Source organism: Crinia signifera, chromosome 5 (genome assembly GCF_055691185.1).
Source record: "Crinia signifera chromosome 5, ASM5569118v1, whole genome shotgun sequence".
NCBI lineage: Eukaryota > Metazoa > Chordata > Amphibia > Anura > Myobatrachidae > Crinia > Crinia signifera.
Window position 1 is genome coordinate 33,047,147 of NC_139221.1, and position 26,622 is coordinate 33,073,768.

General features: G+C 46.1%; 1 protein-coding gene across 2 annotated transcripts in view; it reads right to left on the reverse strand.

Annotated features, from left to right (window-relative positions):
• Nucleotides 1-26,622, reverse strand: part of SPAG1 (sperm associated antigen 1) — a 70,357-nt gene that overhangs the window by 11,216 nt on the left and 32,519 nt on the right. For both annotated transcript variants that reach the window (XM_083186975.1, XM_083186974.1), the window contains 5 exons: nt 22,089-22,460; nt 20,450-20,546; nt 3,563-3,715; nt 1,688-1,833; nt 643-784 (listed from right to left, as the gene is read on the reverse strand). In XM_083186975.1, coding sequence (XP_083043101.1) covers nt 643-784; nt 1,688-1,833; nt 3,563-3,715; nt 20,450-20,546; nt 22,089-22,460 — 910 coding nt within the window. The remainder of the gene's footprint in view (nt 1-642; nt 785-1,687; nt 1,834-3,562; nt 3,716-20,449; nt 20,547-22,088; nt 22,461-26,622) is intronic.

The following is a 26,622-nucleotide window of genomic DNA, read 5'->3' on the forward strand; positions in this document are numbered from 1 at the left end:
TGTAAGCTCAGCTGAAACTCGCTGTTTGCCACGCAGATTGTGCGCCAAAGTCCTGACACTAAAGCCAAATACAAACTTGCAATCTGCTGATCGGGGAGAAACTTCCCCCTCAATGCCAGAACTTATTATGAAGTAAACTATTCAGTTGTTCACTGAACACTGCCATATTTTTGCAAAAGTCTATACTCAGTCACCAATTTGCATATCTCAATAGTACACAAACAACGAATCATATACAATCTTTACTAAATGAGGGCCCATACCCATTCCTCTGAAATAAACCCACGTCATACAGATAAATATTTATGCCATAGATTATATCTAGCAAGAGTTACACACACAAATCCATTGTAATTGGCTGGTCTAGAAATACAGCAGCATTGGGAATTCCATATGCAGTAGAACCAGTACAACAGAAAATACCTTCCATGTCATTCGGACTTGTTAACATGTAAGAGCCACAGCATACGGGACAGACAGGAATACACAGAACCTACCCCTACCGAGGAGGTCACAGCAGTGGAGGCAGACCGGTCAGACCACATTTACCGGTTCCATAGCAACCGAGGCTACCAGAGGTATACCATTGGGCCAGTCAGACACGGTATACAGCCACGTGTGTTGGATCGGAGTTGTTCTCACCTGTTGGTGTATATGGCACATTCCTCAGGATTTAGTGTCAGACACTCTGTATATTTCTGCATGGCCTCTCTGTACTGGCCCTTCTTAACGAGATAATTGCCTTCCTGCTTCAGAGACGAGAACCTCTCCTCGGCGGATTGGCCTGGAGAGACAAAACCCAATTACACTCCATGTAGCCCTATGTCCAGCTGGTTTCATCTAACCGGCACTATTTATTTTCTAAGAATGTTCTAGTTCCCATTTATTTCTTTAGAGATCTTGCAGGATTTACAATGAAACCGAATACTACTAATAATAATACAACAATATACTCCACACGACAAGGACATAGGTATGCGGTTGTTCTGTTACCATATAAAGCAACACACCGAGCGCTGTTACACGGGTCATAAAGTTAAAAATGAGAGATTATCTTTATTGTCGAGGATGAAAGGTTTCTTCTAACAGCCATAATAATGGGCACTAGGGAGTACATTATATAATACACAAGTAGTATAGAACACGGAAGTGATGACATCAGAGCGCTGGGTAAGTATACTGGTATGCGGTCATTGAGTAGGTCGACATGACTTTAGGTTGACATGCAGTAAGGTAGAGTAAAAAATAAAAATAAAAAAAACCATGTCGACCTACACACGTCGACCTAATGAATGTCTAACAACTTACTGGTGACCAACTAATCCTTCTCCCCACAGCCTAACCCTCCCTCCCTCAACCACCTAAATTGAACCCCTTTTTAGTGCCTAATCCTAACCCTCCCACAGCCTAACCCTAAAACTCTCCCCCCCCCACCCCCACGAGTGTCTAAACCTAACCCAAACACCTCCCCCACCTTAACACTAACAGACCTCGGCCACCAGTCGCCGCTCCAGCACCAGGATTTTGCCCGCCAGCATGCTGACTGCATCTCCTCCATGCTTACTCTGTCGCCTGCACACAGGCTCCCATATGCAGAGGGCAAAAAAACTTTATGGCCATTTCCATAGGAGATAAAGAGGTCATTATCCCTTATTAATCAGAGTATATAGGAAGATCTGGCTCATACCCGCCGTGCGTTCTGGGCGGATATGGTGTGCAGCAGCCATATTTTGTTCACGCAGATGTATCTGGGTGGACACCGGAACGGATGGAATCGGGGGCAGTTTCTCCCTCCAGTTGGGTCCATCAATATCGATTAATGTTCTTGTAATTCTGTTTGGAAGAAACGTAAAGAAAAGAAGATAAATGCAAGAGGAGCTGTAACAGGAACGTCCCAGGAAACAAGTCATCTGCATGTGAAAAATCCCTGGTGACTTATTCCCGAGTTCCTGGGAAATAGAAAGGACACCTGGTCTTCCCTAGGTTTACCTGGGACGGGTGTGAGGACTGGAACCACACTAATGATTGTATCTCTCAATAGTACACAGCCAGCTGATCATATACCATCCTTAATGAACGAGAGCCAAAGATACAAGAGAAGGATTGGCGAGCGTTCAAGTACCAACCAGGTAGCTCCCAACTGCAATGTTACAGCTGGTGTTTTAAAGATGAATCGGATTGGTTAGTAATTTATATCTCTTAATAGCTCCCTGCAAACTACATTATAATTGGCTGGCACAGACTTATAATATTTTCATGAAGTAACTAATGTGCAAAAGGTACATTTAAGTTCGTTTCATTTAGCCAAAAAAAGCAGAAGTTTTTGGGTTTTTTTTTTTTTTACTCATAAAAAAAAAAAATTGGAAATGTTTGGGGTTATCTGCACTAATTCACATTCTATGTATGTAAACTCAGGTCATGCGTATTTTTGTAGATTCAAATATACAGGGTTATTTACAAAAGCAAAGACCGTTTTATGAATTTATAAAATAATGACACACACCATACACAGTTTCATAGAAAAACAGTGTAAGTTTGACATATGGAAGGCCGAGGGGACGAAAGCAACAGGAAGTCAGTCATGTGACCAGTCAGGCAAGATGGCCGAAAGATGGAGAACCATTACACTGGCACCACAAAGCAAGAAAAGACTGCCACAAAATTGGGTTGGTTGTGCGACTGATGGCAACATTTCTCTCCTATGCTGACCATTGCAAAGTCCTTTCAACCTGTGGCTGTTTTTATTGTGATATGTTCATGTTGGTGATCTAAAACAACGTATCGCAACAGCTATTGCTGGGGTTCATGCCGACATGTTAAACGTGTATTTGGCAAGAATTAGACTACCGTGTTGATATTGTCCATGTGTTTCACGGTAATAACGTTGCAAATTTTGCTGTAATAGACAATTAAGTGGATTTCCTGTTTTTAAGGGATATTTACTCAGTGGGTTTGTTAGGTCAACAGCAAACTTTTAGTCATTGGCTGCAGAGGATTCAAGTTACTGTGTTAGGGAGCCAATCACTACGTATAAATGGGACAACTGCCCCAAATGATGGAAAAATAGAGACCAGCAATGGTATCAGACTTCAGCAATGGAGGGGGGTGGAGTTGTAACAGTTACACAGAGTATAAACTCGTGTGTGTGCGTGGGGGGGGGGGGGGGGGAGAGAGATAGAGATGACGACGATGGAGGTGGCAGGCAGCAGCATAAACACTGTGTTTAGGCCTGTATTATATCCTGGACACAAGGGGGTGGATTACATACTGGTCTTTGTGCTGCATTATATGATGGTTATTTGCCGCTGTATGATAAGGATTTTGGAGGCATGGCAGAATGGCGGCAGAGAACCAGAGAGTTGAACAACATAGAAAACGGTAAGAAATCATATGAAGAACAGACAAGCATGGTTACCAGTGTGGCAGCAGAGGACTGAAACGGAGATAACCGGGAAGCGGTGTGAGTTGGTTGCAGTGGTGGCAGGTTATTTGCAGGTGCGGTTAGTAAATGACGGGTGGTTATATAATAATACAGGTGTGACCGGAACATGAAGGCACCTACCTGTTTATGCTGTCATTGGCCAACTGCATCCCGCTGTCTATCTGGAGGGCCACCTTATAGTCTACGTACGCTTGTCTGTATCTCTCCAGGGATTCATTGGCCATTGCGCGTCGCAGGAGCGGCTTAGTGGAGAACGGCTGGAGCTCCAGGGCCCTTTAGGGAACAAAGCGAAACATTAACTTTATAGAAACCACCCAATAGTAAGACCGGTTCTAGAAAATGTTCTACATCAAAAACCCAACACCCTACATCCTTATTTAATAATAACAAGAATAGCAGTAACGTTAATTATTTGTAGTAAAAAACAAAACATTTTGGCTCCGTGACGCAGAATTTTTACAAGTCTCATTCCTCTAATTAGAACAAGATTGTGGAAATCCGCTGTGTGCATTATGGGTAATGGCACTAGACACGAACAATCCTCTTTGCCGGTATTCCGGTCTCTTCCATAAGTTGTCTATTAGTCTGTGATCCCATGTAGTTTGCTAAAAGACAGACAGCTACACTCTGGGATTTTATTTACCAATCAGATTCTAATATCTTCTAGAAAGTTGCTACAGAAATAAGACTTTGGTTTTGATTGGTTGCCCGTAGCAACATCTTGTATTCAGTAGAACTCCCATGTAGTCAATAAACCCTTTTGTGTCTGTAATCTACCCACAATGTTTGCAGAAAGCTCCCAGGAGCAGCCCGGTGAGGTGTAGTTACACATATACAGGCGTGTGATCACCTGACAGCTGCACACCCTGACACGTAACCAAACTAGTGCATCTGTCACATGACACATCTATAACATGGCAGGATTATACAGAAGACCGTCACGTGTTCTCCCTGTGACCATACAGAGCTCCCTGCACCTGTACGTATACACCCGCTCATTCTATGTACTGTGATGCATACAGTACTATACTAAAGCAATATAACTACCATACGAAAACTTGTTTCTAGCAATACATAGAACGTCACTGTAGCATTACACCTTACAGCCCTCTCGAATTTCCCCAATTTACAAAACAGACAGCTGACCTGGAACGGTTCATCATGGGGAATACAGCCACCCCGGTTATAACCCACCAGATGCTTCACAAACTCTCTCTGATGGTGGGGTACGTGTCCAAGACAATAATTTGCCCTATCGGAAACAAATCACGTAATTGCGTAACGTGTACATGTGATTGCATGCTGGAGTGGGGAGAATGCGTGCAGCACGGCCGCCTGGAATTTCTGGTGTGTGATCCGGTTTTAGTGTAATGAAGGACGAAATAAGGAGGTCGGTCATTACATTACTTAAGGGGTGTACACTCCGTAAGATTTTGACTAGACTGCCGAATCTCCTAGAAGGATAGCCAAAATCTCCCAGTTTAGCTACTGCTAAAGGTGGCCATACACACGCAGATTTATCTGCAGATCTGTCTGGTTGGAACAAAAACATGGTTATGGATGAGAATAAATGACAGTTGACCATTTGCTTGGAAATGCTGGAAAACCGACAAACTGTCACTCATCCATAACCATGTTTTTGTTCCAACCAGGCAGATCTGCAGATAAATCTTACTAGTGTATGGGCACCTTTAGACGCTAAAGGCCCATACACACTTGCCCTTATTCAGATCTGATCGCAGTACAAATTTGTTCTCAAACTGGGCAAAACCATGCGCACTGCAGGTGGGGCAGATTTAACATGTGCAGAGAAAGTTAGTTTTGGGTGGGGTATGTTGAAACTGAAATCTAAATTGCAGTGTAAAAATAATGCAGCCAGTATTTACCCTGCACAGAAACAAAATAACTCACAAATCGAACTCTTTGCACATGTTACATCTGCCCCACCTGCAGTGCACATGGTTTTGCCCATTTTGAGAACAAATTTGAACTGCGATCAGATCTGAATAAGGGCCACTGGGCGATTATGAGCTGAAACCAGCTAAGTTTCACAGTTTCCACTGCTTTCAGCTCAAAAGCCCCCTCAAAAAAGGGTATATTCACGCAGTGATTTTCAGCCCATCGCTATGCATACATGCTGGGCAAAAACTCCCAGTGTGCATACACCTTAAGTCAGTATCTCCTAGCATAGATAGACTGTGCAGGCAGGGCAATTTTGACTAGATCATAGACTATAATTAGGTAGACAAAATTGCTTAGTCAAATTTGGCCAGTAGCCAATATCTCACCGTGTGTACGTGGCTTTAGTGTGTAACAGCATACTGCAATGTGTGGGGCCAAGGGAAATTGTCCAGATTGGCGGACGTTCTAGATTGTACCCATAATGGTCCGTCCCCGCAGGTCGCATGAGTCATCTTCTGGGCGCCGCTCTGCACAGCCAAACAGAAGGATACCGTTCATGAGGTCGCTTAGTAAAATCTGCCATGGTGCGGGGTGAAGGAAATTCGACCGGACCATCGACCCAATTGCTGGTGGTCCCAGTGCATACCTGACCTAAGACTTCCAAGTTTTTAGATTGTACATTTTGTTCTTTAAAAAGGCAGCCTCTTGCAAAAGTAGGGAAACTCACTAACACTATCTATCTCTTATTTTAATTACATTATATTTATCTCTCTCCTTATGTATAGCTTCGGCTTCCTATCACTAATTATTAACACTTAGTATCTCACTTGCATGCTGCACTGGGCCTCCTAGCTTATGATAGTTTTTGGGGTGCCACACCCTGCACCTAGATATAGCGCTAGGGACCCCCAATATACAGAGAAGCCTTGACGCGGCTTGGGGGCATGTCATACACCTGCGCAGGTATATGTAACCAATATCTCTGAATTCTATTATCATGTAGTGTTCTAGATTGGTTGCTAAAACTATTCAGTGTGCTGGGGGAACCAATGTCTTGTTACTAACTAAGTATTAACCCCTCCCTTGCATGCACCTGAAAAGTATTACTGAACTAATTTGAGCATCTACCACTATCTGTATAAAAGTAGGGAAACGCTTGAAAAATTCTTCGACCTTTATATAATATATTCTATACTGGAAATTTAGTAAAAAAAAAAAATTATGGAAAGTGAGATCGGTTTGCAAAAGTAATGTCCAGTATATCCAACGCGGGAGCTCGAAATTTACACTCAAGTAGCTTTACAAGTGGCCTATAGCGGTGAATCATTGAAATGATTATTGTACACATTCAGAATCATAAAACCAGCACCGTTAGGGGATAGTTATTGCGGGTGTTAATCTAAAGGACAGCTGCGATCAATGAAGGCTACAGAAGATGCCAACGAGATAGATCCAAGTGTTTGAAGATGGTTCATTTATCAGGAAGGAGAAGCCACATCAAACCAGTACTTCCAAACGCCAGTCCTCACGTATCCCCAACAGGTCATGTTTTCTGCATGTCTTTAATAATGGCTATGTGAGTTTAGCTGGGTCAGTAATTATCCCACCTGTTCCAACAATCGCGCTGAAGGAGATGTGCAGTGCAGTAGCGGAGACTGGAGTAACAGGGCATGAAAGCGTCGCTCGTGTACATAGCGGCCTAAAGCTTGTGTCAACCTTCTGTCATTGTCGACCTAGGGTACGTCAAACATTCACAGGTGTTACTGTCGACCAATAGTGGTCAACCTAGGTATGGTCTACCATTATCCCAGAACCTGATAACCAAGCGATGCAGACCGGTTTTCAGCCATTTTCATACTGTAAACTATCATTCAGGGTCCATACAGTGAATCGTTCCGATCAGTGATGTCAATGGTTGAGCTGAGCATTTATTGTTCAGTGTATGGCCAGCTTGGTTAGATTCCCAGATCACCTAACCAAGGGTTTTTTCAGAGCTCCTTTCACGCCAAACTGCCACCTGGGTTTAACCCGGCAACAGCCTGAGTGGAAGCAGCGGGAAACCACTGTCCAAGCCTCAGAGAAACAGATGTTCATATGCATAACCAACTGCTCAGAGACGAAAATAAGATAGATAAAATGTATTTATAGATCAGAATCTCTGCACCCTCCGAAGCGTGTTATTAATGATGTACTTTGTATGAGAAACAGACCATGTTAGTCCCACATACTGTGATACAGGCTTAGCTTATCTCACACCAAAGTCATTATTTACACACACATGTATGGAAATAGCTTAGGAGCATTACTAAGAGAAATACCGGATAAGAAGACCCAATGCTGGAGATGGTTTGCTGATGGACAAAACCATGTGCACTGCAGATGGGTCAGATGTAACATGTGCCGAGAGAGTTAGATTTGGGTGGGGTTTTACTTCTAACTGAAATCTAAATTGCAGTGTAAAAATAAAGCAGCCAGTATTTACCCTGCACTGAAACAAAATAGCTCACCCAAATGTAACTCTCTGCATGTTACATCTGCCCCACCTGCAGTGCACATGGTTTTGTCCATTAGCAGACCAAATGTGCTTTGCGAGCCAACCTGAATCACCTCCATAGTGTAGTCTCATAGATAACAAGGATAAATACAATGTCAAAGATCTAAAGCTGGACAACCAAAATGCCATGTAGCCGGGTGCCAGGTAATAATCAAATTAGGCAATTATTGGGCGTGTTGGTAAAAAGTCTCCATTATTGAATGTGTACTAAAGTGTACTCGCGGGTCACATGCTTCATTTTTTGGGTAGCCACAGCCAACCAGAAGATACCGTGTGTGCCCTGGTGCAGTGTACGGAGGTGGTTCATTTACTCGCATAACGTGTACAATTTGCCATGGTGCAAGGTGAAGGGAAATAGCCCCGACCATTGACCCAATTGCTTGGCGTCCCAGTTTCTAGACCGTACATTCTTTTCGTTAAAGGTCAGTCTCTCGTAAAAGTACCGAAACGCTTGACAAATTCTCTGACGTTACAGAGCACATTTCTATCCTGGAACTTCAGTGAAAAAGAACAAGTAAAAATCGGTTGTTTGCAGAAGTAATGCACAGTACATCTAATGTGGAAGCACTAAACTCCCACCGACGGAAAGACAGCTGCCAAACGGGAACTCGTATAGCTTTACAAGTGGCCTATAGCAGCGAATCACCAATAATTAACGCACCCGATCCCAAATCATTAAACCAGCACTGTTAGGGGATAGTAATTCTGGGTGTAAATCTGAAGGACAGCTGCAATAAATGAAGGCTACGGAAGATGCCAACAAGACAGATCCGAGTGTTTGATGGTCCCTGTGGGCAACGTGGTTCATTTATCAAGAACTAGCAGCCAGCTAGACCACTGCTTTTAAAGGCCAGTCCTCACATATCCCCAACAGGTCATGTTTTCTGCATGTCTTTAATCATGGCCGTGTGAGTTTGGCTGGGTCAGTAATTACCCCAGCTGTTTCCACAGACAGAAATCTGTCGGGGGACCTTAAGAACAGGACCCAGCAAACCCAGCAGAGACTTGTGCTGCCAGATCTCCTCACAATTGGCCCACGTGTTGCTGGTTTCACACTGTACAAATGTCTAGGCCGCAGTGTCTCAGAGTGACCATGTACAAATGACTCTAGTGGGAGGAATTCAGTTCAGTCCAAACGGATGGGGCAATATTCATTTGCACACCCCCCCCCCCCCCCCCCCAATACTGCCGCAGGGACACTGAGGGGGAGGGTCTGCCAGAGAACCCAAAATACGCCCTTAAAATGGAGTGGCCCTGGCCAAGGGTTTCCATTTAAGGAGAGAGAGAGAAAAAAAAACCACAGGCCCTTATTCTGGTTCACTTTCAAAGGCAAATTCCTTCTCAAATGGACAAAACCATTGCAGTGCAGGTGGGGCAGATGTAACAGGTGCAGAGAGAGTTAGATTTGGGTGAGTTATTTTGTTTCTGTGCAGGGTAAATACTGGCTGCTTTATTTTTACACTGCAATATAGATCTCACTTTGAAGTGAAACCTCACCCAAATCTAATTCTCTCTGCACAAGTTACATCTGCCCCACCTGCAGTGCACATGGTTTTGTCCATTTGAGAAGGAATTTGCCTTTGCGGGTGAACCAGAATAAGTGCCACACACCCCTGTACAATGTTTACAATAAAGTGTTGTGCTGTAACAATTCCTGACTAAAGCCAGTCAGATTCCATAATGTAAGTAAATACACATGAGGTGAATCACAGTGATTAATAGTGCAGCCTCATAGCACTGAGGTCATGGGTTCAATTTCAAACAGTATGTTGTAGGTGAGTAAGTGTGAGTAAGTGTGTTTGTGTATATGAGTGTTGAGCTCCCAGTGTTTCTCCTACAGACATGAATATCAATAGGGGCAGCGGGCCTGCTACTTACTCAGTGCTGCAATGGCTGTGGGGAGATCGGAACCGCTGATGACAGCGTCCATCCCTCCCGACGGCAGGTAGCCGACAGCGTTTTCTGGTGCATTCACAGTAAACACTGCGGTATAGCCCCCAAACGCCCAACGCCTCTGCATCAACTTGTATACGGAGAGCGATGGCTAGTCATCGCTGTCTGATTATGAGGACTGCATACCGTGCGCATGCACTCAATCACTCAGGCTGAGAATTCGCAGGACAGCAAAAGTGTCTGAATCAGGCCCAATGTGCAAACAGCATCTACGTCCCGCGTGAAACCATTTACATCCCACTGCATACTGAACTAGACCGTACACTGCAGATGGGACTGGGACAAGTGGACATGCAGGTTTAATTTAGGTACTTGTGTAATATCTGGGCGCCCGATGCAATTGATTGTATGCCTTAACTTAAGGGATACAATCAGATGCGAAGGACGCGATTTTCCGGTAAAATCGCGTTGATCGCATCATGACCAAAATCGCATGCGATGCGATGGACGCGATTTTCCATAGGATTCAATGTTAAAATGGTCCTGTTCATTTCCCCACTATCCAAGTGGGCATAGAGTTGATTTTATATAGTGTGGCGAGCGTAGCGAGCCCCGCGGATTACTTAAAATGTATTCTTCGTCCCCTCGCCACACTATATAAAATCAACTCTATGCCCACTTGGATAGTGGGGAAATAAACAGGACCATTTTAACATTGAATCCTATAGAAAATCACGTCCATCGCATCGCATGCGATTTGGTCGCGATGCGATGGACGCGATTTTTCCGACCCGATCAAAAATCGGGCGCCCAGATATTACACAAGTACCTTAATTTATTATATATTGCCTTGGTCTGCATCTGATTATTGCTGGCCTGTAACTGTCAGCATCCTGCAGACTACTAACCGGACTTCGATTTAAAGTCCAACGTAAAAATGATCTATACTGGGCCAGCTGCGCTAATAAGTGTGTGGGGTAAACTCGGATCTGCCGACGGGCCACTGCCAATGTCAGTAAGTCTCCACACTGACCAATCACTGTCCCCGACGCCTGCTGTCAGTACATGGATCAATGGTTAGCTCATGTGTACACAAAAGCAGATGTGAATTTATTTTTTTAGATATACATTTGCAACTGCTATATATATTTGGTGAAAAATCCCGTTCACAGATCGGTCCTGTGTACACAGAAGTTGATGCACTGAACAATATATATTGTTTGTTGGCTGTACGTATGATTCCCAGCACTACAGTTTCAGGAATTCTTCATCTGAAGATGACAATGACCGCTTATGCAAAGGAGCTTTGCTATTGGAGGACACTGTAGGGAGCCACTCCTCCGAGGTGGATACCTGTACAGTGAGGTAGACAGGGAACATAATATATTAAGCTACCCTGGCGGGAAATCGGAAGTTGGGCAACAACAGTAATTACGAGGTTTTAACTGGATATTGTAGAGATAGTAGAGTACTTATTTTACTTTAAAACAATTGTATTCTGGGATAATATCCTTAGAAGTGACAACCCTCCATGTAATGTCCAAAGATGGCCAAGGATGTAATGGGCATTATGTCGAATGCACTAGATCTACCAACAGGTCACATTTCACAGACCACCTAGCTGTGCACAGGTGTAATCATTACTAACCGGCACATTTACTACATTCCGGTGAAAACCGGTGGATACGAGTTTGTCACTTTTTTGGTGCCTATTTAGAAATCTGTCTATATGGTCACTGTACACATGCACCGCTGCGCTCCCCACACATTATAATACATGCGTCGACCATTAACATGTCGACCTTTTGCTTGTTTTGATCTTTCGTCAGCATCAACCTAGACTAGGAATACTGGAGGGCAATGTATCGCTTTTGTGGTGCACCTCCGAAATTCTAAAACTGAACTTTTATTACATAAATATTAAACCAAGAGAGTGTGAAATAGAAAAGGGTACAGGCCGCCGTTCACTAGTGCGATATGGGCACTTTTTATTACGATAGATGGCATAATAAGGGACACATCGCATGTTATTTTCTGGCGATTGCGATGGGAGGCGCATTGAAGATCCCACGGGCTGACATGAATGTTTGTCGCAACCCGAAACCCTTGCTAGGATCGCATACGATACAATGTATCTCATGCGATCCTGGTGCCCGGAAGCTGCCGGGTGAGTTGGTTGGGTACCACACGCTATACATTGCACTAGTGGATATAAAATCACCAGCATCACACTGTACATAAACAGAATTGAAATAAAGTTCAAACCCTCTGGCGTCTTAAATTATGTGTATGAGGATAGGTGATGCGGGGGGCGCGCGCAGATGTAAGATGTGCAGAGAGTTAGATTTGGGCGAGTTATTTTGTTTATGTGCAGGGTAAATACTGGCTGCTTAATTTTTACACTGCAATATAGATCTCACTTTGAAGCAAAACCCCAGCCAAATCGAACTGTCTCTGCACATGATACATCTGCCCCACCTGCAGTAAATATGGTTTTGTCCATTAGAGAGTGAATTTGCCTTTGCGAGTGAACCAGAATAACCCCCAGTGTGCAATAGTGGGTACACACTGTGCGATTTTGCTTGTGATTCCATTGGGATCGAATCTAATGGTGCGCAAAATGCACTTGATTTGACCATATACAGTAGTACAGATCTGTGCTATGTTGTCTTGCCTGACAAGACTATTTTTCTATTCGATTTACACTACACGGGAGGGCGCATTGGGATCAAATCTGCATCGAATGTAGAAAAACCATTCAATTTTCTATTCGATTTTGCAAAATCAAATAGAAAGATAGTGCATATCTCACCGTGTGTACCTTTTCAGCACACACCTAGATCTCACAGATCTGTCAGGTTGTTTATTTGAAGTGTATCAGAAATTGTTGCAACTGCAAATGAAGCTTGCAAACATTAATGGGGCCTGCACACTAATACCTCTTTCACACTGCAGCTATAACCCGGTATATTGCCGATTTTTAAGCGTTTTAAAACGGTTCTAGCTGCATTGTGAAAGCGCCACTTGAATTTACTGGTTACAGAAAACCGGTATTTCAAAACGGGTTAAAAAGAAGGATCCTACCCGTTTAAAAGCCAATCCATTTGCAGTGTGAAAGCCTCAGACCCGGTATTTGGAACACATGACTGAAGCCACGGAAGATGATAGGCTGTCTTCCTGCCTGTCCCTGCGGAAGATGGGAACTAGTTCCACCTGGGGTGTTGCTATGGGCAACCAATCAGATACTATCTATATCTTCTAAAAGGTGCTAAATAAATAAGGAGTAGATTCTGATTGGATGACCACTCACAGCAGTCCCTGCCCCAGTGGAGCTTACAATCTATATTCCCTACCACATGTACACGCGCACACAGGCATTCTAGGGTTAATTTTGTTGGAAGCCAATTGGCCTACCAGTATATTTTTGGATTGTCGGAGGAAACCGGAGTACCCGGAGGAAACTCATGCAAGTACGGGGAGAATATATAAACTCCGCACAGTTACAGCCATGGTGGGAATGGAACCCATGACCTCAGCGCTGTGAGGCAGTAATGCTAACCATTACACCATCCGTGCTCTCACCTAGAAAGGGTTCATGCAGATGATCGCAACCAGCATGTGTGACTAACACTATTTATTTTTCACACTCTATTGGTTTTAATATTTCTCGAGCTTAAATTTATGTAATAAAAGTTAAAAAATGTATGCATTTGAGGCGCATCACAAAACAAAGGATACACTATAATATTAAGGGGTCCATTACAAATATCTTCCTGTACGATTGATACCATACCCCATCAACCTAGACCAGTGATGACTAACCTTGACACTCCAGTGGTTGTTGAACTACACATCCCAGCATGCCCTGTATCAGTTTTAGCATGGCCACATAGTAAAACTGTAGCAGGGCATGCTGGGATGTGTAGTTCAACAACAGCTGGAGTGTCAAGGTTCGCCATCGGTGACCCTAGCCCATGTCCACCATTTTTATGTGTTGACCTATTTGCCTGTTAGCCCATCGACCCATTCTTAACCCTTGAGTGCCAGTTGAATTTGGCAAAATAGGTGTGAAAATGACATAATGACCTTATATAAGAAATATAATTTTTTTTTTTTTACACACAGAGCAGCTAATAATCAATCTACCTGAGGAAACCACATAGTGATTATACAATACAGGTAGCATTCCATTCTACTAAAACATACTACTAGTCAAAACCCAATGCCTATTCGTGACTACTACTCAATACAGGTATGGAAGAGACCAGAACACAATCCTACAAATCTCCAGTGGCTTACAAAGCAGACCCCCCAATCTCTGATGGCTTTACTCTACAGACACTAGACCTATAGTGGCTTTACTAAACCGTGATCTCAGACCTTTGTGACGACCCAAATTAATAAGTTACGCTTCGCACAACCTCAAATGTCTCAATGCTCTGCAGAACAATGATGGGTTATGCCAGGGCTGGGCAACACCGGCCCTCCAGATGTTAGTGAACTACACATCCCAGGATGCTTTGCATTAGTTTTGCTATGTGACCATGCTGAAACTGATGCAAGGCATGCTGGGATGTGTAGTTCACTAACATCTGGAGGGCCGGTGTTGCCCAGCCCTGGGTTATGCAGACCTATAGTCCCCCCCATAAACTGCAATTGGTAAATAGTTCAGCAAACCACCAATCTGTGTGGGAAAATCCCAACCTTCTGAGGTGAGTAGCCAGCACCAATCAACTTGCGAGCAGCTGTCTACAATATAGCAGTGACTATATAACTGCTCGGATAGGGCTACAGCGAGTCAGCAAATATTCCCAAACAGTCCAACTGTGCGTTACACCCTCTGCCTGCCTCACTGCCTCCAGCCATGGTTGTGACACCATTTTCTGAATGCACAGTAGCTTTCTGCTGATGGTTTGCCTCTGGACTTACACAAGGAAATACCCTGAATACACACCAATCATAAGCTTACCATACTACCCTTTAAACCGGGACATGAATTACACAGGTTCTGTGGCTGACCGACTTCAATGCTGTAGTTCCGATGATTTTAATCAGTCACACAACCTGCTGTGTAATCCACAAGAGTCTCTGTTTCAAGGAATACTATGGTAAGCCTACATAGATGTCAGACATGTCTCCAGGTGACAAACCAGTTTCTCTCATGCACTGAATCATACAGAGGTTACTGCCGTCTATTCTCAATCATCGTTCCAACAACGTTACAAGCCAGGTGACTATGCTCATGTAAGAAATAAGCTGCTAGAGAGACTGCAGCTGGCTGTGAGCGGTGACACCAACTGCACCTGTTGCGTTCACATGGGTGTAGGCGGCCATTTTGTGGGTTGCACAATGAGAATGCAGCCTCAAGTCTTTAGGAACAGCGGCATCACTGAGGTAGGGGAGGCAGAGTGTGTGTGTGTGTGTGAGCGCATAGCTGTATCTCTTGAAGAAAAAAATTGCATGGCAGATTTCAGAGCATAAGTTTACAGATTCTCGCTATTATCCTCTAGAACAGGGGCGGGCAATAAGTATCCCTCCAGCTGTTGATGAACTACACATCCCAGCGTACCTTGCCTTCGTTTTTCTATTTGGCCACGCTTAAACGGAGGCAAGGCACGCTGGGATGTGTAGTTCATTAACAGCTGAGGGGCCGCTTATTGCCCACCCCTGCTCTAGAAGGTGCTAGATAAAACATGTAGATTTGGATTGGTTGCTAGGGGCAACCTTTCACTTCGCCCAACTCACACAGGTAAATTTACCCCCAGGTGTGTACAAAGGACATTTTGGGAGATCTCCCATATCAGGCGTTTATTTGCTAAGCAGCTGGTTCTAAAACCTAGGGCTTCCCATCATGTTTCCCTTGGAAATTTAAGAGGGCAATGATTTTACTAACCACGGCTACTGAAATCATCGCCCTTTTACATTTCAGGCAGGAACATGATAGAAAGTGATGGGTTTTACAACCCGACGCTTAGTAAATAAATCAGAGGTTCACAAACGTACCACAACGGTCCAGATTTTAAGTACAGATGGAGCCCCTCTCTTTCATTGTCAGTGCTCGCCAGAACCTCCCCGCTGGCGGAGAGGGACTCCACTACTGAGTGACCCTGCCCGTCTCCGCTTCTGGGAGATGGGCAGGGTTACGGGGCGGCGGTGGGGACCGGCTATGGCGGCGGGGTAGAGCTCCGTCAGAACGGCTGGCGGGGCCTGACGATGGGATCGCCAGCCCCTGCAAGGATGGAGCACCCTCCAATCTGTATATCCATGGTTCAGCACAGATGGTTATATAAAATTGACTGAGGTATCAATTCTTGCGGCCAAACATGGATATACTAATAACCTGGACTGTTGGGGTGCTTTGAGGACTGCATTTAAACCCTGAAATAAACCCTTTGGCAAGAGGTCACCAAGGTTTTTTCGGTACTCTTTACCTAGAAGGGCGCCAGCGATTGAAATCGCGGGCGTCGGGGGTAAAAATCGCGGTGATCGCGGTCATCGCGGGTAAATCGGGATGACCGCGATGCCCGCGATCACCGCGATTTTCCCATAGGGAACAATGTTAAAACGGCTGATTGACCACGATTTTACTGTTAAATGCCTCAATGGACCCGATTTGGGGCCAAATAGGCCAAATTAACCCTTAAATGTCCCCCCAAATGTTTAACGCCACCCCACGATCCACGCCAACCCGAAGCGTGGCAAACGCAGCGAGCCCGCGAGGGGCGGCGGTACGCGTCCTCCGACCTTTTCATGCCCTACTATCCACTAGGGCGTGGTGTGAGAATATAATAGTGTGGCGAGCGCAGCGAGCCACCGAGCCCGAAGCGTGGCGAGCGCAGCGAGCCCCGCGAGGGGACGCGGATACCTTCACAGGTAGACGCGTCCCCTCGCGGGCTTCACAGGTGTCCACCTCGCCACGGACACCTGTGAAGCCCGCGAGGGGACGCGTCTACCTGTGAAGGTATCCGCGTCCCCTCGCTGCGCTCGCCACACTATTATATTCTCACACCACGCCCTAGTGGATAGTAGGGCATGAAAAGGTCGGACGCGTACCGCTGCGCTCGCCACGCTTCGGGTTGGCGTGGATCGTGGGGTGGCGTTAAAAATTTGGGGGGACATTTAAGGGTTAATGGGCTCTGTGGCCCATTTAACATTGATTCCTATGGCCAAATCGGGTGGATTGAGCCATTTAACAGTAAAATCGGGTCCATCGCGCCTTTTAACATTGATTCCTATGGGAAATCGGGAGCATCGCGTCGCGGGCATCGCGGGTACATTTATGGACGGCCGCGACGCGACCGACACGATTTCAAAGTTTAACATTGGTTTCAATGGGAAATCGCGGGCATCGCGTCGGTTGCGTCGCGGCCATACATAAATGTACCCGCGATGGGCGCCCTTCTAGGTAAAGAGTACCGTTTTTTCTAGCTCTGTAAAATTTGGTACTTATGTAGTATCTGGGCTGCCGATTTTGTGATTGTATGCCTTAAGGCATACAATCAGATGCGATGCGATTTTGCATAGGATTCAATGTTAAGAAGGTCCTGTTCATTTCCCCACTATCCAAGTGGGCATAGAGTTGATTTTATATAGTGTGGCGAGCGCAGCGAGCCACCGTGCCCGAAGCGTGGCGAGCCCCGCGAGGGGACGCATATTTCTTAAAAAGTATTCTGTGTCCCCTCGCGGGGCTCGCCACGCTTCGGGCTCGGTGGCTCGCTACGCTCGCCACAGGTTTATATCCAACTCCATGCCCACTTGGATAGTGGGGAAAGGAAAAGGACCCCTTTTTCCCATTGAATTCTATGTTAAAATGGACTCAGACCATTTTAACATTGAATCCTATGGAAAAATCTTGACCATCGCATACGATTTGGTCGCATGCGATGCGATTTCTAAATCGGACGCCCAGATACTACATAAGTACCTAAAATTTTACATTACAATTTTTACATTTTAGGAATCAGAGAGATTAGATCATGGCCTATCATGTGATAAAAATCGTACGTAATCCCTACACACGTAATTTCAGAGGCTTATAAAATTGTTTTCGATGGTACATTTCCCGATATCCCTTCTTTTTTTGCGGCTTGGATCAATGTCCTTATCCAAAGGGGGATACAAATGGACTGGAAGAAACAATGTGCTGCGATAACGCAGTGTTCCACCAGCCTGGAAGTCTGTGAAACGCAATATAAGCGGTTAATAAGGTGGTACAGATGCCTCACTCTGCTACATAAATGCCATCTGTCTGTATCGCCTTTGTGTTGGAGGTGTGGAACGTAAAGCGGTACTTACACCTATCTGAAAGTATTGCCCCCTTATAACCCTATTCTGGTGCGAAATTATAAAATTGTCATCCAAGATAGTAGGGTATGATGTTCCAAGTGGCCCTGACTGGTTATTCTCACACTGTAATATCCCTGCAGCTAGATATAAACATTTGCTACTAAAACACTTACCGCAGCTAGACCAGTGCAAGGCCCCTTTCACACGCTCCGACTCCTGCCGGGCGGCGAAACCCCGCACGGCCAAGAAGCCATGTGAATGGACACCATGCGGTCCATTGTTAACTACTGTGCACGGCACGGCTTTTGGCCATGCAGGGTTTCGCCGCCCGGCTGGGAATGGTGTCAGAACAGACTTCTACTGTACTGTTCTTGAAAAATACTCTACATATGCATTGGCCTGGTACCCGTGGCTTGAATTGAAGACCACACTACAAACCAGGTGTAACAATAGCTCTCTAAAGATATATACCAAATTGAGCACAAGCGCCGACATACACCAACTAACATGTACCCCAATCCTGGTCTTAAGGCCCATACACACTTGACGATTTTCAGCTGAAAATCGGTCAAAACAGGCGTTTTGAGCGATTTTCGGCCGAAAATCGCCCAGTGTGTATGCCCCGGAGATTGCCGACTAGCGATGATGCGCGCTCCCGCATCATCGCTAGGAAAGTGGTTCATCTGCTGGTTTTACCAGCAGATGTGGCGATGATGGATGGCTTTTCATCCATCATCGCCATGTGTGTACGCCTGCCGGGCTGAAAGATTAACCACTTTCAGCCCGGCGGACCGCCCCCTCGCCCGTCATACTCACCCCTGTGCTCCGTCTGGCTGGCCGGCTGGATGCTGCTGCTGCTGCTGCTGCAGAGACCTGCTCCCCGGCCAGGCTAGCCCCGCCCCCAGCCTAAACACACGGAGCAGACAGCACTGCTCCCTGCTAACACCCTGCTGGGCACCAATGGTTATATTATTCTGCCCACTGCCACCAATGTATTCATTAAATACACCAATATATATATATATATATATATATATATATATATATATATATATATATATATATATATATATATATATATATATATATATATATATATATATATATATATATATATATATATATATTATTATATATTGTTGGTGCATTTAAATGAATACATTGGTGGCAGTGGGCATATAAAATATAAACATTGGTGGGCAGCTGTGTGCGTCGCTATCTGCTGGGGACGGCTATGGATAGTGTAGGGCACGGGGCGCCTCAGGCGGGGATGGAGGGCGCTTTGGCGCTTACCCGCTTTGCTCCACAGGGGAACTATGCGGCCACATCTCACGGAGGGAGGGAAGGGGCTGGAGGGGGATGTGGTGACGGCCGCCGAGTCGCTCCAGGGGCACATGGGGGGGGGGGGGGGGGAGGTTGCATTCAAATAAATATACATTTGTGGGCATATAAATATATAAACATTGGTGGGCAGTGTTGGCAGTAACGTATACATTGCTGGTCTGTACCAGCAATGCATAAATCATAAATTAGCATCAACACTGCCCACCAATGTTTATATATTTATATGCCCACTGCCACCAATGTACTGTGTTTATATGGAACCCTTGGAATTCAAACCCAGCCCATTTATAATGAAAGATTTTCAGCAAAGTCTTTCGCCTCCTGAAAATCTCTTGCTCTTTGGGGACAATAGCTCAGTGTGTACGCACTACTTTGGTGAAAGATATAGCTATCAAAGATTTTGGCAAAGTCTTTTGAAATGAAAATCTTCAAGTGTGTATGGGCCTTTACCCTTACTCCCCACCACCTCCTAATATTTCTCTTAAATTTTTGTTGTGTCTTATTTTTTATATCTTTTTAATGTATATGGAAATTTATTTGTTTTACACTCAACTAGTGAGAGGCAAATAGTCATATTGTGTAACTGTTTGTATTGGAGATATAAGACATTTGTATTTTTGCCTTTACTGCTATATGTCAAATTGAAAATAAAGAATCTATTAAAAAAAAAAAAAAATCGTTAAGTAGTAATTTGGGAGATTAATGTTCAATGAGCGATGGATGATGGGGATCTAGTATCACAGTAGAGTGTATGATACACACAAGTCTCACGACCAACCGTGACTGGCAGTATCCGTGTACATGATACATACTGCTCAGAGGAATGGAACCGAGCAGGGCCAAGGTTATACAGTAGTTACCCAGTGAGTTCAGTGCACACCCATCAACCTTTGATCCCAGTTCGCTTGCACTGTAGACTTTGAGATGATTTGACATCCAGCCCTGCGATTCTAAGCAGCACAAGCAATTAACCCTTTTGGGGATGTACAGTAGCTGTCAGTAAACACCATTACAATTCTCTTACTTACTTGTTGCAGTCTTCAATACACTGTGCACAGTTGCCATCCTTGAGGTAACAGGCGGCTCTGTTGGAGTACAGGACCCCCAGTTCTGCGTCCTCTGCACCTGGAGTGTTACATAGAGAGGCATGAGAGCTGCCACCACTGCAGTAACCACAGTACAGACAGTGCAGAGCCACAAGAGGAAGCAGCCAGTGCACCTCATATGGTGGTGGGGCAGAAATAAGACTTGGTATGGGCAATACTTCAGCGATGTCCAGCTGCTGCCTGCAGTTATTGCTGTGAGCAGTGGTTTGTGTCTGCTGCCTGCATTGTCATTGATGTGAGCAAGGGTTTGAGACTGCTGCCTGCACTGCTATGTATTATCGCTGTAAGCAGTGGTTTGTGACTTCTGCCTGCACGTTATGTATTACTATTGCTGTGAGCAGTGGCTTGTGACTACTGCCCGCATTATTATTGGTGTGAGCTGCCTGTATAATTGCTGTTAGCAGTGGCTTGTGACTGCTGCCTGCATTGTTATGTATTATTATTGCTGTGAGCAGTGGCCTGTGACTGCTGCCTGCAATATTCTGCATTAGTATTGCTGTGAGCAGTGGCCTGTGACTGCTGCCTGCAATATTCTGCATTAGTATTGCTGTGAGCAGTGGCTTGTGACAGCTGCCTGCAATCTTCCTCATTAGTATGGCTGTGTGTAGTGATTGGTGACTACATTATTATTGCTGTGAGCAGTAGCTTTGTGACTGCTGCCTGTAATGTTCTGCATTATTATTGCTGTGAGCAGCGGCTGGTGACTGCTGCCTGCACTGTTATGTATTATTATTATTGCTGTGAGCAGCGGCTGGTGACTGCTGCCTGCACTGTTATGTATTATTATTATTGCTGTGAGCAGCGGCTGGTGACTGCTGCCTGCACTGTTATGTATTATTATTATTGCTGTGAGCAACGGCTGGTGACTGCTGCCTGCACTGTTATGTATTATTATTATTGCTGTGAGCAGCGGCTGGTGACTGCTGCCTGCACTGTTATGTATTATTATTATTGCTGTGAGCAAGAGCTGGTGACTGCTGCCTGCACTGTTATGTATTATCGCTGGGAGCAATGGCTGGTGACTGCTGCCTGCACTGTTATGTATTATTATCGCTGTGAGCAATGGCTGGTGATTGCTGCCTGCACTGTTCTGCATTAGGGTTGCTGTGAGCAGTGGGCTGCCTGCACTGTTATTGCTGTGAGCAGTGGCTTGTGACTGCTGCCTGCACTGTGTATTATTATTATTGCTGTAAGCAGTGGTTGGTGACTGCATTGTTATTGCTGTGAGCAGTGGCTTGTGACTGCTGCCTGCACTATGTATTATTATTATTGCTGTAAGCAGTGATTGGTGCCTGCATTGTTATTGCTGTGAGCAGTGGCTTGTGATTGCTGCCTGCACTGTTCTGCATTAGGGTTGCTGTGAGCAGTGGGCTGCCTGCATTGTTATTGCTGTGAGCAGTGGCTTGTGACTGCTGCCTGCACCGTGTATTATTATTATTATTATTATTATTATTGCTGTAAGCAGCGGTTTATGACTGCTGCCTGCCCTGTCCTGCTCCCCATTAGCAATGACTGCGATTGCAGATACAGAACAGACGAGACCACACAATAACACACTCACCTGTGCTCTGCAGATTGTCAATGGCCTCAGAGTACTTGACTGCAGCCTCCCCGAACTGGCCATTTTTAAAGAGCTGGTTGCCCTGATCCTTCAGCCGTGCAGCCGGAGGAAGAGACATGGGCGAGGGCTTGGCTTCCTGGCTGCTGGTCCTGGCTCGGATCTCCGCTCCCGGGGATTTGCTGGGCTGCTCAGAGTGGCTGCTAGCCGGCCCATTGCTGCAGTCCTTCCTCACCCCATTCTGGGCGCTGGGCTTGTGCCTGGGGTTCTGTCCGACCTCCTCCTCGTTGCTTCTCTTCGGAGAAAACTTTTTCTGAGCATTCCCCATTTCCCTGCGCTCGCCCGCAGCCTCTCCGCCCACGGTCACACCGGCTTCTACAAGGAAGTGACAGGCTGCTTAGTAAGTACATGAGCGGGGCAGCCTACTGCACAGCCCAGGGGAGGGGTGCTCTGTGCTCATGCTGAGCCTGGGAGAGCAGCGCTGCACTGCCTGGCACACACACACACCGCAGTCATATCACACGGTGACTGGTGTGTAGCCTGCAGTGTGTAGCTGTACTCTGCAGCCCAGCAGCCAGCCCTCTGCTCACACTGCATATCACACACCCCTACCGCTGCCATGTACCACAGCCATGCTGCAAGATGACTCCTGCATTTCCTAATGTATGCTTTCCTTTCTATAGCTGGGGCGGGTGGGGGGGTTTCTGTTGTTACACAGCCTTATACAATGGCAGGAATCTACACACAGGTTACAACATTGTAGATCACAGGTAGTCTAATCTGGATCCATACTGCTGTCTTGGACTACAAGTCCCAGCATGCCGTGCAAGGCAATTATTGGAATAGGGTTGTGGTTAACACTGGCAGTCTTAATGAACATTAATTAGGCAAGCTCTTAATATATGGTAGTAAATACCACAAAAGCACATGCTGTGGCCTGCAGTTAACACTCCTTAGGGCCCAGTGGGTTTTACCTATATCTTATATTTTATAGGAGGTGGTTGGTCCAGGACCAATGCATACATCCAATACAGAGGGGCTGAGAGCATGACCAGCAGCTTGCAGCTCACTGGCCAAGCCCCCAAAGGGCATGGCTTCGTAATGGCAGACATTTCATTTATTAACAGTTTCTTATATAGCGCACACATATTCCGCAGCGCTGTACAGAGAATATTTGACCATTTACATCAGCATACCTCCCAACATCTGGGGCTTGGAAGCTGGGACACTCGCACTGTGCCCGCACGAAAAGGGGTATGGCAACCCGACTGCCGGTATTCTGACAGGGGGCCGAGCGTAGAGAAGCCCCTTTTGCTGTAGGTTCTATTCTCCCTCTATGGGGGTCATAGACTCGCACACGGCTATAGCTAACACATGAAATGGTCGACATGCGTTTTTCATGATGGTTCTTACATGCTTTACCATCCACATGGACTCAGTTTGGGAACAGTAACCCGGCCCAAAGCTTGGTGAGCGAATACAAGGGTACACAGTGGAACACAATTTGGGGGACCGATCTCAAGTGTCGAGATTGACAACATAAAAAAGTGAAAAACTTGTGTCAACATTTTCATGTGTTGACCTTTTGCTTTTGTCAACTTATTATTTGTGTTGACCATGTGCATATGGACCCAGTGCATGTCAAAAGGTTGCAGCAAGAAAAATGTCGACATGGGAAAAGGTCAACATGAGTTTTTCACTTATTATGTTTACTAGGTGATTCATCGCGCCCTACGGGCACTCTTCACACCATCGTAAGGGGCTGCGCCCCCTTAATTTGTGAACATTTGTATATGAGAAAGATGGTTGGAATTGTATGAAAGATGCCTGTATTGCAACTTGAGTTATAGGTGAAATGTGTTAAATAGAGAGCATATGATGTGGAAGGGGGTGTGTATTGTTTTGTTTAATTAAAAAGCGGTTACAGAGTAAGATGTACATTGATAGTGTGGAGGGTACAGTGACATTTGTGGGTGTGGGGGGGGGGGGCTGTGTGTGCATGTTGTTTAGGTGTGTGTGTGCGCAATAGTATAGTAGGGTGTTTCTGAGTCAGCGGCTCCCCACTGGCGGAGGTCACGACACAGGAAAACAGGAGGCTGGGTAGTGATAGGGGTGTGTGGACATAAGGGGGACTAAAGAGGAGGGTGGGAGATACTGTGCAGCTTCTGCCAGTGGGTGAGGGTCCAGTGTGGGAGTACAGGATGGTGGCCCTGAGTCAGTGTCTCCTCCTACTGGGTGGGAGTTCGGGTGCATGAGAGCAGGAGGCTGAGCTATGAGGCATGATAGGGGCATGTGGGCAAAACAGCGTCAGCAACTCCCTAGTGGTGGAAGTTACGGTTCAGGAGAGCAGGAAGCTGGGTAGTGATAGGGGTGTGTGAGTATACGGGGGACTAAAGAGGGGCTTAGGGGTGCCGTGAATTGCGGGAGGGGCGCGGGGGGTGCCGTGAATCAAGGGAGGGAGGGGGCGCAGGTGTCGGCGAATCGCGGGAGAGGGCGGGGGTCCGCAAAGCGTGGGAGGGGGCACAGGTGTCCGCGAATCGCAGGAGAGGGTCCGCAAAGCGTGGGAGGGGGCGTGAATTGCGCGAGGGGGGGTTGCGAATTGCGGGAGGGGGGGTGCGCGGGGGGTGATGTGAATCGTGGGAGGGGGCGTGAATTGCGGGAGTGGGGGGCACGGGGGTTGCAGCAAATCGCGGGAGGGGGGGTGCCGGGAATCGCGGGAGGGTCGTGGGGGGTGCAGGGGGGGATGGGTGCGGGGGGTTGCAGCGAATCGCGGAAGGGGGGGACGCGGGGGCGGGCTGCCGCGAATCGCGGGAGGGGGGGTCACCGCGAATCGCGGGTGGGGGGGCGGGGGGGGGGAGGTTTTTGCCGTGAATCGCGGGAGGGGGGGCGGCGGGGGGCGCTCACCTGGTGTGTCTGGTGAGTAGCTGTGTCTTTGCTGGGTAACATGGGGAGGCAGGGGGTGTCTTGCACTGTGGGCTCACTGGGCTGGTTCTCTGTCGTGTGAGTCAGTCATGTGAGTCAGAGGCTCCACCCAGCGTTAGAGAGTCAGACACACTTTGAGTGACAGATGTAGCCAAATATATAAGAGATATATCAACGTAGAACAACATGAACACCGTATTTTCCCTCTATGCCCACTGGGATAGTAAAGTATGTACATGTTTTTTTTAAATCATGAAAAAAACTAATGTTGACCTTTTTTCACATCGATCTGTTGACTATCTCAACCTAATGCATGTCGAACAATAGTGGTCAACATTGTTGACCTAATGCATACCACAACAGGAGCCTCTCTCTAGTATGTGCTAGAATTGGAGTGATCACTAATTCAATCACTTCACCTCTAGAACTCATGCAGCGGCTGCCTTTACAGCCAAACAGGGGACTGCAGCTGAAGGGGAAACGGGATACGGTCATTAGGTGATCTACAGCAACTAGGTCAACAAGCCTTGTGTCGACACCACTAGGTCGACAGGCAACAAGATCGACATGTCATTAGGTCGACACAAGCATTGGGTCGACATGGGCAAGGTCGACAGTCAAAAGGTCGACATGGGGTTTTTCACTGTTTTTTGAGCCGACATGTGCCGACAGGCGGTATTTAGAAATGCCCTACCATTCACTAGGGCGTGGTAGGAGAATAAAATTGTGTGCCAGAAGCATCGCGAGGGGATGTGGTGCACTTTAAACTGTGTCCATGTCGACTGTGTTGACATTCGGGTCAAAAAACAGTGAAAAAACCCGTCAACCTTTTGACTGTCGACCTAATGCTTGTGTCGACCTAATGCCCTGTCGACCTAGACCCATGTTGACCTTGCTGCCTGTCGACCTAGTGGTGTTGACCCAATGCTTGTCGACCTAGTTGTTGTAGACCTAACAACCCGCACCCGGTGAAACGTAAGGCTGCATTACACATTGTCTTTTAGCAGGATCCCGTTTAGAAGGATGAAGCTTCTTGTGTCTACACCAGTGGTTCCCAACCTTTTATAAATCACAGTGCCATAGAGTATCAGAATTGTTTTCACAGAACCCCTAGGTTAAAAGTTTATTGAAAAATGTTGGAAAAATATTAAATTAACTAAATAGTTTTCCTTACTTAGGTTTAATTATGTGGCGAGGAACCAAATTAGCTTTTGTTTGTGCACATATTCTATGACTGGCAGTGCTGGTTTTGCCCATTAGGGACATCAGTTATTTGACTTGGTCTTGGACCACCAATTCAAGACACCTCTGCAAATGCCCTGAGGCACCGCAGGGTGCCATGGCACACAGTTTGGGAACCACTGGTCTACACACATCCGTTTAGCAGGATGCAGTTTTTAGCAGGGATAAAATGAGCAGGGGTTCCCCGTATTTTCAGAACCAGCACCAGGCTTTTGGAGATGGCCCTGGTTCCTAAAATATGGGGGACAAAATTAATGATTTTGAAATTAAACATTTTTTTCCCTTCTTCCGCTGCCGCCATCACTGCCTGGACCACACCGCAAGGTTCCAGGTTCCCAGGAGAGGGGAGGACAGGAGCAGAGCACCCAATACG